At 27.3% G+C, this 13,549-nt stretch overlaps 1 protein-coding gene and 1 non-coding gene across 17 annotated transcripts in view; one reads left to right on the forward strand and one right to left on the reverse strand.

Moving 5' to 3' along the window:
- Positions 1-13,549, forward strand: part of LOC129907662 (rho guanine nucleotide exchange factor 18) — a 92,207-nt gene that overhangs the window by 59,678 nt on the left and 18,980 nt on the right. For 12 of the 16 annotated variants that reach the window (XR_008771124.1, XR_008771125.1, XM_055983956.1 and 9 more), the window contains exons 8-11: positions 1,683-1,754; positions 2,118-2,221; positions 2,600-2,717; positions 8,296-8,373. Coding sequence is in view for 14 of the 16 variants with exons in the window: in XM_055983956.1 (XP_055839931.1) it covers positions 1,683-1,754; positions 2,118-2,221; positions 2,600-2,717; positions 8,296-8,373 (372 nt within the window). In the remaining 2 variants the exon portion in view is untranslated. The remainder of the gene's footprint in view (positions 1-1,682; positions 1,755-2,117; positions 2,222-2,599; positions 2,718-8,295; positions 8,374-13,549) is intronic. The other 4 variants (XM_055983960.1, XM_055983968.1, XM_055983961.1 and 1 more) reach the window with 2 other exon arrangements.
- Positions 3,961-4,042, reverse strand: Trnas-cga (transfer RNA serine (anticodon CGA)). The gene has a single exon. It is a non-coding gene; the product is annotated as a tRNA-Ser (tRNA).

Genomic DNA, 13,549 nt, shown 5'->3' on the forward strand with positions numbered 1-13,549 from the left:
TCATTCGAACCAATCCGAAATGCAATGACTCGAATGAGGTTCGAACAAATACGTCAGTTTCTCCATTTCAACGACAATTCTACCATGGTGCATAAGGGCCAGCCTGGATACGACAAATTACACCGAATAAGACCATTGATAAATCATTTCAATGAACGTTTTGGGTCTATTCCTATGTTACATCGGCTTTGTGTTGATGAACAAATGTGTGCAACAAAAATGGGAGGTAACCCTACACGTCAATATATGCCAGCCAAACCACATAAATGGGGAACTAAGCTGTTCGTTTTATGTGATAGTATGGGATTTTCGTATACTCAGGTGCAGGAGATAATGTGGTGCCTGTAAATGCACCAGATCTTGGAGCATCTTCAAATGTCGTCGTGCGCTTGTCAAAACATATTCCAGATGACGTAAATCATATTGTATATTTTGACAATTTTTACACGTCAATAGGGCTTCTTACATACCTAAGAAGTCGAGGAATTTATAGTTTGGGAACAGTTCGATCAAATCGAGTTCCAAATATAAAATTATCCACCGAAGCGGACCTGGCGAAGCGCAAAGTTGAGCGAGGTTACTCGGAAGAATACGTTGCTAATGTAAACGGCATTGATATTAGCAGCGTTTTGTGGATGGACAATAAGAGCGTTCGACTTTTATCTACTTATTGCGGTGTTAAACCTTTTTTATCAAACATGTCAAACCCAGGACCTTCCACATCTTCACGATGGGATAGAAAAACGAAGCAGAAGATCGAAATTGACTGTCCATTTATTATAAAAGAGTATAATCGACATATGGGAGGTGTCGATCTAATGGATGGTCTTCTAGGTCGATATCACATTCGTATGAAAACAAGGAAATGGACAAATCGAATTTTTTTTCATCTATTGGATGTGGCGATGGTAAATGCTTATATCCTTTATCATAGGTCAAACAAGGAAGTCACCATTGAACTTCCAAATTTTCGATCAGAAGTAGCTGAGACTTTGTGCATAATTTCAACCGATTCCAAGAAACCTAGAGGCCGGCCAGTGTCATCACCAATACCACCACCTTCGAAATCAAAAAAGTCTTACTTTCCGACTTCAGAAGTTCGATATGATAATGTTGGCCACTGGTGCATATTTCAGGACCGCAATGGTAAGAAAACTTGCAAGCAACCGGGATGTAAATCGGAGACGCAAGCATATTGCACAAAATGTAAAATAAACCTCTGTAATTCTACCTCAAAGTCTTGCTTTATGACTTTTCATCAACGTTAGGTTTATTCTTGATTTTCTTTATTTTTCAGCATTTAAATAAAATATTTTGAATAACCCATTATGTTACACCTGTGTTATTTTTTTTTCATGATAAGACCTGAGCCCGCCTACAGGCGGTCTCCTTATTTTTACCTGTAAAAGGTGAATACTTTTATGTAATGAAAAACTGATTTCAGATTCGTGTTTATCACATGCATTTTAGTATATGCTGAATTTTTGAATCAAATACAAAAATAAGGCATTAGAGGGTTAATAAACACATTACAAAATTGGCTTTAGAAAAAAAAAAAAAAAAAAATCAGAAAAAAATTACATAGTTTTTTTGTATATATTTGTTTGATTTCTTTATTTTGTACTTTCTGTTTTTTTCTTTATTTCATTTCTTTGCTCATCTTCTTCTTGAATCAATCACAGATCAAGACATCTGTCTGATAGTGAAGACGACAATCAAGATGATCGTTCATTATTGTGTGTGCATGATAAAACGTAAGTATTATTGTAATGCAAAGAAAAAACAAACAAAATACAATATACTTGAAAAATAAAAAAAAAAAAAAAAAAACATACAAAAATGGACAAAGTTAAAACTTAATTTTATGTCTAATAAAACACAATTTTTTTTAAGTTTAAATATTAAAAAAATTATAAAAAATATATTATTCATAAACAAACACTGAAATGCTTTCGATATTATGTCAATATTTAATCTATGTATGCACAGTGTCATTCGTGTCCTTTTTTTTTGTTTTTCTTAAACTCAAATTGTATAAATTAATCTTTTATTAAAATGTAGTCTCACATTTTATGTAAAGTTGTTTTAAATTAAATAAATATTTATTTTGATTGCAGTGAAGTTTACGATCATCCAGAGAAAAGACGAAAACGAGGCTCCCTGTTCTTTCGTAAGAAAAAAGATAAAACAAAAACCAAAGGACAATCAACTAATTGTGACGGTAAGTTTCTAAAAGTTCAAACTATGCATTGGATGTTGATGTTTTCAAGTGTGCAAAATTATAGAAATCTTTAGTAAAGTCATGTTCTAGATTCTTACACTGATCAAAAATTTAAACACAGTGAGTTTTTTCACAATATTTTCAACAAAAAAAAAAAATTAATAAAATCACGACTTTTTATTTCTTATTTTTTGTAACCTTTATTTTTTTGTAATCTGATTTAATAAATGAAGTCGTGCAAAATTATACAGATTAGAAACCCTTAATATAACAGATCTATAATTTTGCATCTGTCAACACTCTCCAAAAAATAAAATATATTTTTGAATTTACATATTTGAAAAAATTATAATATTTATTCTCCTTTTTTTTGTAAAGCATGTGGCGTTGTTATTAACCTTGCAACTGTAAAAGATCATCAATTCGAATGCAAAGGCAAGACTACCCAAAAACAGTCCTCAAAATCGAATTCTGGCAAAAAGGGTTCATTAAACAGGTAATTTTACTAATGTTTCTTGTTCTTTTTTTTTTAATAAAAAAAAAAACACCAAGGATTATTTTAGGTCTAAAAAAAAAATTGTATAAATTTTATTACAAAGATACATACACTCCAAATAGTTTATTATAAAAAAAATAAACAAAATAATACCAAAATGTATTAATGTATTGTGTGAATGAATTTTTTTAATTAAACATTTTTTTTTTAAATATTATTGTTGCTAAATATACAGCAAACCAAAAATTATTCATAAAACAATTAACAAAAAAAAAAAAAACTTATGAGAATAATTTTACTTTTGTTTTTTTTTTTTATTGCATAGATTTTGAAAACAGCATTGTAATATTTGTTTGATTTTTTTTTCTTTGATTTTATTTATCTTAAATAATAAATTAAACAATTAATATGTCATGCTTTTGTATAAGAATATCTTTTTAAAAAATTTACTAAGCGTGTGAGATATATTATTTATTCCCAGCTGAAGAATGCGCAAAATAATTAAATTTATAATATTTTTTTTTGTCAAACTATTAATTTTTATTGTTGGTTTCGTTTATTTTTGTAACTATGTATTTTTTTTTATAAATGGTGGTTGGTAGTTTTCATAGTCTCATTTTAATTTTTGGTCATAAAATACTTAAGAGATTTATAAGTCAATTTATCAGGTAAAATATGTAGTTTAAATTTGTCATTAACTTAAAATATTGGATTATTGTTAATTACTGGCACTAACCTTTTATAAAATCGTCGAATGTTTAGTGTTCTTCGATCCCGAAATAAAGGGTCAATTTTAAATTTTGTTCATGCTCCATGCCCGTGGCATTTTAAATAAAAAATTTCTTCAAGTACCTACCCAAAAATCCCATTTAATTTTTGAGTATTTGTAGCCTAGATAGAGGAAGTCCTTTACTAACTCGAAGTGGTAGTGGTTATGGTGGCGTTTTGGTTAATACGACGATTTTGACTGTCCTTTTTTGAGGATCCATATGCTTTAAAACTAAGAAAAATTAGTTTCCGGCTGTAAAATTTTAAATTTTATCTCAACGAAACGCTGCAGTAAAAGCGAATCTCATAAGGACATAACTTAGTTTTAAATTATTATATGCTCTAAAACAAAAACAAAATTCACTTTGTAAAGAACAAATCAAAGTTTTAGAGATTCGTCTTTTGTGTTAATCTAAATTTCAAAATATGCAAATACATAAGTTCTGTCATTAAATACTTAAAAAAAAAAAACATACGCAGCCGGTAGGATTCGAACCTACGCTCCCAAAGGGAATCTGATTTCGAGTCAGACGCCTTAACCACTCGGCCACGACTGCTTAGTTTTTAACGTTTATTGTAGCTTCTAATGTGCATGCATATTTTTTGCGCAGTTATTCTATCATTTAAGGAGTAAATTCCATAAATTGTTTCATATACTCCTGCAAATACATACTCCTATTCATTTATTGATTTTACATGTTGTGTCTTTTGAAGAAGTGCATATTTTTAAAAGAAAAAACCAAATTTGTTGGTTGGAAAGCAAACCTGTTGAGATGTTTTTTCTTTCATTTCTAATTTTTTGTAGCCAAACCACCAGTATTGTATTTGTTTGTTTGTTTGTTTTATTTTCAATTAAGGTTTAATTTAATTAATTTCATTAATTTGTAAATATTCAATTTTAATTTTATTCAGGGGTGAATATTTTTAGCAAACATTTTTTTTTTTTTGAAACCTTAAACAAATAAGACAATCCACACAAAATGGGCAAAGCTTTTTATTCATTCACCACAAGTAATCGCGGTACATGAATTTATTTTAGTTGGTAATATAACAAAATCTTAAAAAAGAAATATATTTTGCTTGAAAGTTAACTACATACATAAAGCGTTTCTATGTATTTTTGCACTCCCTATAGGCTCAATTTTTTTTTTTATTACCCTAAATTATCTATTTTTTTTTTCTTTTTTTTAAAACCTCCTTAAAAAAATGTTAATGCTTTGCAAATTTAGTTTTAGTTTCATTTTACTTTTTTAAAACATAAAACCTTACAAAATTAGTCAAAAAAAGTGTAGTGGGCACATGCGAGAAGTATATTATTATTATTTTTTTTTTTTCAAAGTAAAAAAAAATAAGTATCAATCAAATTGAAAAATTTGTATTTCAAAATTTGATAATGATATTGTGCACTTAGCTTAGCAATCGCTAGAAAATTTAATATTAGTATCCAGGAATATTCATCGATTTGTTAAAAGGTAAATATAACAAAAAAACATAAAAATAAAATAATAATTAAATCAAAATGTAAAATATTAAATTAAAAAAAAAAAAAAACACATGTACTCTGTTTTGCAAAGCAAATTATTACAAATTATTTTGTATTTATTTTCATTTTTACCCAAATTTCTTTGTTTGAGCACAAAGCAAAACTTATATGAAGTGATATTTGTTTATTATACTTTTTTTTTTTTGGTATTTAACCTTCAGTTTGGGTTTTCCATCAAAAACCTTGCTGGGATAATTGCAAATATATTTTAATAAGATAAATTTATTTTTAAAACTATTAAAATTTATAAGATAAAATAAAAAAAAAAAGAAAATTCTTTTTGCGAGGCATTATTCTTGAAAAAAAAAATATGCTACATAACCTTTTAAACCCATATCTATTAGTTTTAGACCGAAATTAAAGTTTTATATATTTTTTTTTTTATTTGGAAAGAAACCTTATGGATAAAAAACAATGTCTATTTTCGGGCCAGATATATTTAACTTTGTGTAGTGGCATGGATATAAGACTTCCAAGAACAATTAAATGCAATAGAAAGAACATTGAAAATAATTTCACGAATAATTTTACTTAAGATATGGATACACCTTTACTTAATGGAACGTGTTCAAGTTGTACATTAAGTATATTTTGAAATGCGGTACCGAATTTGAAAAAGTCAAATAAAAAATACCTTAAAAATAATTGTTAAACTATTTTTTTTTTCTCTTCAAAGCTAAGTAACATTAAAAATTATTTTCGATCAATCCCGAGTTCTTGAGTCCAGAAAACCAGGATCTCTAAAATCCAGAATCCGACAAAACCTGACAAATTTTTCATTTTACATATACATAGTTTTTCGGGCTTTCGATTTTGGGATTGGTTTCATGTTTTCGAGATTCTGGGTTTTTTGGATCTTGATATTTGGGATTTTGGGCTTTTGGGATTTAGGTTTTCGAGATTCTGACCCTCGCACAGTGTGGTAATTCGCCAATGTGACTGGACAAAATAGAAAAAAAAAAGTTTAGCCACATGATTTTAAATCATGAGTTGAGCTTCTCAATACAAGGGGTAACTGTAATTCATATTTGGTTTTTTTGTTTTCATCTCGGATTAGCGTAAGCTAAGCTTGAAAGTTGGTTCTTGTCAACAGTTGGATGGTTTCGCTTGAGTTTGGTTGACGATTAAAAACGCTGTCGTAGTTTTTTTGTTGTAATTGTTTTTTTTTTAATTGTTATTCTACATTTGGAGGTAAAGTATTATAATTTTTATTTATTAATTACCATTGCAACTATTTAAAAAAAAATAAATTCTGTAAGAAGGCTAGGAAGTGCAAAAAAAAAATATCTTTGTTTTTCAATTAGAGGTAAAGTTAATTTTTCCGCATTTTTCCGGTCTGAAATTAATTAATTAATGTATTGTGGAGTGTTGTCATTAAGATTAGCTATTTACATGTCTCGCGTTTTCTCGACCGCCATACAACTTTTTTCACTTTTCAAAATGAAGTCAAGGTTTTCAAAAAAACAAATTTTCGAAAAATGTGTCAAAACTGCCAAATAACATCGAAAAGACAGTTTTTTTGATCTTTTAATGAGCAGGTATCATGTTTGGAACATTTTTGACAATAAATAAAAATTAAAAACATAAAGTTTTGTGCTTCAAGTTAAGCGAAAAAAAGACAAAAAAGGTGGAAGGCACTTTGGACCGCTCTTTAAACATGAATTTCATTTTGCTTGACCAATATTTGGTATGTGATTGATAACTAAATAAACAAAAACAGTAGATAGTGAAACAAAAGTAGAAAAGAATTTTTAAAAACTAAAAAAACGGGAAAAATATAACAAACGGAAGGTTAAAAGTCTCCTAAGTGCATCTATCCATTAGAAAATAGTTAAAATCAGTAGAATCGCTCTCCGCAAAATTGAAAAAGCATATTCCAATAATACCGGAAATAATTTATCGAAATGTTCTTTGAGTGAAGGATCAAAATGTATAAAAGATTAAGTTCTGATCCTCTGGAACCACTAAACCACTGGAATTTTCAACTAATGAGGCATTATCATTGATGAATGATGCTTTTCTGTCGGTACATTTTAAAGAAGTTCAATGCAAAAAGCAAGCAAGTCTAAAAGGCCAGAAATAGAGTCAGGAAGAAATTTAGAGAATTATTAGCTTGAAAAACATCGAAGGTAATATAAACACAGCTGTTTTTAATAGGCCCTTATGTTTCAAGCTTGCATCGCACAAAAAGGAGTTACTTTTTTAAATTATCTGCAGATATTTTTAAAGGTGATGCCATTTTTTATGATTGTGAAGCATATTTAATTAAAATCATTGCTAAAATTTTAATTTAAAGCATGATATTGAGAAAATAAATCATGTATGTCACCTGTCAAAAACGTGTGTAAAAGTTCTATTTCTTAATAAAAACTAATTATTCTGCCTCTCTTTTTTCGTGAATAGCAATAGAGTTTTTATTTATTGAGACTTTTCAAGCGTTTTTTTAAATAATTAAGTATATCCAATCATAGAATATGTTTAAGGAAACATAAATTCAAAAATGCATTTTCTTCATCACTATTTTGACCCACTTTTTGCAGAAATTATAGATTTCTTTTTAAAAAATCTTTCTTTTTTATAGAATTTTATCTATTCACATTCATTTGTTTAAAACTGTTTAGAAAAAAAGTCAATTTAACGCGAGTTATTAATTTTGTCCAGCTAGATTCGTGATTGGCCACACTGTGCCTCGTGATGAACAAAATTTCAATGTTATGACTGCCTTGGCAAATCCGCCGCTCTGTGACATCGATTTTTTTTTAATTATATAAAAAATAGCTATTTTGTTTGAATAAAAGTAGAAATAGTCTAAATTCTAAAAACAAACAAATTTGACATTAGTTATTAAAAATTGTGTTTTCTGAGAATCATCTGATGCTATTTTTTTAATTTCTTAACTGTAATTTGTGTTTATTTTTCCAATATTTATGAACCAAATAAATAAATAATATTAATGCATTTAGGACATTTTCTCGCCCACTACGCTTTTTCAACAAACAAACAAAAATCTTAGAATAAACGAACAACAAACATTTTGCCGGAGTAGATTTGAAGTTTTATTAGTTTATTTTTTTATTTTGTTAAATTTAATTTTTTGTATTGTTCTTAAAAATTTTATTTTATCAAAATTGTCCACAAAATTTTTGTATGCATTAGAAAAAAAAAAAATAAAAAAAGAAAACAAAAAAAAAAAAACAAAATAATGTTTTTGAATTAAAAAAAGAAATCAAATTCAATTTTTGTTAAATTATTGTGCATTTTTCAAAGCGGCAAGAAAATGACCGGATGCTACTCTCCTTGGAGATTGGTTGCTAACAAATTAGGCGTGACTTCACATCACGCTAGGTAACATTAAAAAACAAATAACCCCCCCAACAGAGAAACATCAGAAATTAAAAAAAAAAAATCAATCATAAAACTAAAAAAAAAATATTTTTTAAACAACAAAGTTTATCATAATCAAAATGAGAGTATTTGCTTAAACAATTTGTTGAGTTTTTTGTTTCGTTAATTTATCTTCTATTTAAACAAAAAAAAAACTCTAACTTTTCCTATATAAACTCTTAAAAAAGTTTAACAAAAAAAAATAAATTAATGATCCTTTTTGTTATGAGTTGTATGTGCTTATTATTTTGTTAACTTTTTAGAATATATTGTTAAAATGTATTTTACTATATAGAAGCAAAAAAAAAATCTGAATTTTGTTCTTCACATTTCTTTTGCTCTTCAGCTTCGATTGGTCTCACAAAGAAAAACAATTTTTTTAACAAAACAAAAAAAAACTATGTTCTCTTGTCTCTTACTTTACATTACTATTTAAAAAAAATTAAAAAAAAAACTTTATACACACAACTAATTTATTTTTCCAAATTTGAAGAACTTTTTTTTGCTTTTCTACTCTGTTTAATGTTTTTTGATGCTTTCAAGTATTTTTGAAGCTGAAAATGTTATACAAAATATAACATATTAATGAGTTACGTATTTATTTTCGAACTCATACCGAATCTTATTTTTTAAATATAATTGTATTTTTTTTCTTGTGAAATATTTTTTTATGATGTAGCTTTTTAACATCTTTGAGTTCAGTAAGCCTTTTCGGGTCGATAAATATTAAAATCAACAAAAAAAATTGTTCCCATTTTTTTTCTATTTCAATTTCTATCACGCCCAGCAATTTTGATGAAATAGAAAATGTTGTCGTGGCATAGAATTTTATATGCATTGAAAATTTTCCACGACAGTATTTACCATGTTCAATAAAAAAAAAACAATATTTTCGCATGACTTATAGCAAAAAAAAAAAAAATAACATGTTCACTGGAGCGTATACGTGTTTTTTTTTTTGTTTAACTTAGTTGTTTTTAAACAAGACATAAATTTGCATTGCTACTTAAAATTATTGCTAGTCAATCGAAAAAGTGCATTCTGCTATTGGGTTTTTTAACATTACTTCGAGCTTAAACCCACCACGACTGTATGAGGTAAACGTTATATCAAGGACCACCACATTTTTTACGATCGTTGTCAATTTGCTAGCCAAATAGGGAAATTTTCGTATGCAAAAATGGAACTATTCCCCATACAGTTTTTCTTTTTGATTGCATGGAACATGTACAAAAACATATTCATGCTAGAACCACTTCTCTTCTTCGTTCACGCCATTCAATCAAGAAACGAATAAGTCATTAATCAGAGCGTTGCAATGAATATTACAAGCAGCTGTGAACGATATCGAACCGATAAATTTAGATCTTTTTCAACGTTTCTGATCATTGCTCAAATGTAATATTCTCGCTCACTTTTCATGCATCTCGGTTGCTATCTTGAAAAGAAATTTAAGTATGAAACTTGCAACTTTACGGTTACTTAACTGTTTCAGATAATCGGTGCAATATGATTCAAATGATATAATAAGTTTGCACATAGCACTAGTACCTTGGTAAGCTTGTTATCAATCAATATCAATGTTAACATTTTTGTTGACCGACGCACGTACAAGAAAACTTAATATACCAAAATGTAGGAAATTTAGAGTTGTTTCAATGTCATAATAAGAACTTTTTCGCTCAGATGAATCTAAACTAAAAAAAAATGTTAAACTAACGATCATCTCCAAAAATTTTACATGTTTTCGTCAATAACTTTTTATAGAGCAACATTACAAAAAAAAATTACGTAATAAAAAAATTTTAGAATACGTTTTTCTACAAAACAAGACAAAAAAAAAATCCGTTCTACGATAAACAAGAACCGAGAAATCACAAAAACGCATTTTTCAAAATGGCGCCCAAACCACACGTTTTTGGGACAACAAAAATATTTTTTTATGATATGCACCTTTTTATATGAAATATCAAATTCAAATCCTTTCCAAAAATTCTCAGATGACTCCCTGTTTCCTGTACTAGTACTTTTTATGTCGAACTACATCAATCAATTTTTTTTTTTTTTTGCAAAAAGGTATACATTTTTTATCGTCTAAACTAAAATATATTTATTTCAAAGAGATTGGAATTATAAATGAATAATATTTCAAAATCTTAGTACTAATAGTTTTTTGAAAGAAATTCCAATTTTTGACTTCTGTTTTGGCTTAGGCAAATACGCAAAATAATATCAAAAAATATATATATTTTCGATTAATCATTAAAAAGAATTGCATCTAATGTAGTTTTTCAGCTCAAAAACTTGGCGTGACAGAATATATCTGTAATTCAGAATACTAAAGTCAATGAAACCCACAAACTAAGTTCTTACTCCCGATTTTATTTTGTTTTTGCCAACACAGTGTAATACGTTAGTCGGCTATTCAAAGACGCGTTTTACCTGCTTCCCACGAAAAATTTAATTACTTTAAAAAGTTGTTTGAACCAAGAGCCGATTGCTTACTTTTGTCTAATCTTGGTTTGTAGGTCACCAAGATCTGAAAAATTAGCTTTATAAGTAGTCTTGCCTCATTGATGTTTCCAACAAAATTTTAAGCCGTCAGTAAATAAGACAAATTGACGAAAACACAATTCGTAGATATTTGTCATTTTCGTGAAACACAACCTTAAAGTCTTACCGAAGTTTTGGTAGAATTTTTTCTTCTAATTAATTTCAAAGATTTACTAAGAATTCGTAGTCATAGATTCTATAAGAAAATTTCTTCAAAACTTTTAAGAAGACTTAAAGGTGCTGTAACCTGTTAATAAAACATAAAATATTTTTGAAAACAACAACAAGAAAAAATAAATACTCATTCTTCTATCAACGCCCTGTCAAAAACTGACTTTTTACTAGTGCATTACTAATATGTGCAAGAAAATCTAGTGAACTAATAAAATAACAAAGATTAAGTTTACTAAATTTGTAAAAGCTACATCATAAAAAAATCCGTATATGAATTTTTCTTTCTTTTTATATGTTTCAACATTATTTTATTAATAACTAGTCTTTTTTTTTTTTGTTTAAGATTTTCTTGATTATGTTTTCTCTCAAACACTACAAACAAACAAAAACTCGTAACAATCAACTAATATCTTAAACCAACTCACTCCAAACAAAAATACCTACACCTATAAATCTATAATACTCGTACACACCTTACATTTACATTGATCAATGTGAAGTCTGTCTTAAATTTGGCTTTAAAATTGTTTTGGAAAATTGAAAGTAGTTTTGTTTTCTTATCAAACAAAAAAAAAAAAAAATGAAAACTATTTACGTTGGCAACCAAAATTGAAGTTAGTTTATTTTTCTTCTTTACTCAAAATTATATTCAACGGCATTTCAAAAAATCTTCTTTCTCATGAGTCATATTTATAACATTGCATTTCATAGATTGATAACTTAGAAGTTCTCATATTGAAAAACAAAAAATCATCTTACATACAATTCTATAACTTTCTTCATTCTTCGCTATTCTGCTCCTTTTTCTTCTTCTTCTAAAAAAATAATAATAACTAACAACTTTTAAGGAGATGTTCTAACTTTACTTGTTATTAAAATTGCATACATTTTTATAATGTTATATGAGTTTATGGTTAAATTTTCTAATTTAAAATAAAGTTCTCTTTTTGTTTCCAAAATTGCATGCGAAAAAAAAAAATATATAAAAGAAGTAGATACTTTAAGAGCTTTTAAATGTCTACATTTTATATTGATGTCTTTGAATCTATTCAGTGTAAAGGGATTTTGAAGTAAGTCTAGCCTATTAAGAAGTAGCCTCTGTTTGTTAGTTAATCAATAATATCTATTCTAATTTGTACTTTATTATTTTATTTAAAAAACCTTAAATAATTTTTAAAAGTGTACAAGCCAGTTTTAATAAAGAAATAAATTTCGAAAAAAAAAATTACTCTTATCGATATTTAATTGTTATATTTTTTTTTATTTTCAAATTTAAGTGAACACAATTTATCGTAAATTAACTTAAAAGCTGCTGATTCTGAATGACTTTTCTCAACTAAAAAAAAAAGTAGTAGTTTATCCAGTTTTTAAGTATTCATAAAGTTTCAGTCTATCTGTTGGAAATGTAGTTTGAAAATAGTTAATAGTACTTTTTTTAATTAAAAATTCTCAGCTCTTCTAGAAAGCTACATTTTATTCAAAAGCAGAGTTGTTATTGTGTTGAGAATGCGACATGTTTGAATAAATACCTTCATCAACTACCAGAAACGTTTAATAAGTTTCTGTGTTTTCGAAAACTCGTGGCAGTAAAAATCGCAAACAGAATGTTTCTGCTATTGTTTTGTATTATCTACAAGAAAATTCAATCCACATAAAAAAGACCAAATTTGCCTGCGTTTATGTGAATATATAGTAATTCCATGAGTGGTACAGAACAGATCGCTGCCAAATGTCTAATACTCAAATAACAGACTGCTTTCCTAATTAATCGATCGATAGCAATAGCGATTACAAATTTCACAACAAGTAGCAAATTTTTATACTGAAATCCTATTTTTAAAAATTTGAACTTGAGCCACTTGTGAAATTCGTCCGAAACTACCTTAAGTTTATTTTAAGTTGTGACTTCGAACAGGATAATTTCTCCTTAGTAACAAGTTTATTACTTTTTATATTGTTAATGTTAGGAAACTTTCAAATAAATTTTATAATTTTACTTCTTTTATTTTTCTTTTAAGGAAAACTCGCTAGATCCATTTCGTTCAAATTAAAAGTTTATAACTTTATCATTTACAAAAATTGCATTTGTTGATTCTGAAATAGATCTTATTCTACAGATTAAGCCAACGCTTATGCAGGTTAATCCATTTTACATTTTTAATATTGATTACATACATAAGTACTTAAAACGCAAATAACTCAAAAACATCGAGTTCTTATTGAACGGCAACGTTATTATAGTTGATCATTTTGTTTTTGAAAATCGTTGGAACCGTTTAAAAAAAATTATTTGTTTAAAGGTTAAAATTGGTATGTCCTTCTGAACACATTAACACCCCATATTTGAAACAAAATTTCAAGAAAAATCATTTCATTTTGAAAAAAAAAAGATTTTTCAATAAAAAAAAAT

This window comes from Episyrphus balteatus, chromosome 1 (assembly GCF_945859705.1).
Source record: "Episyrphus balteatus chromosome 1, idEpiBalt1.1, whole genome shotgun sequence".
Taxonomy (NCBI): domain Eukaryota; kingdom Metazoa; phylum Arthropoda; class Insecta; order Diptera; family Syrphidae; genus Episyrphus; species Episyrphus balteatus.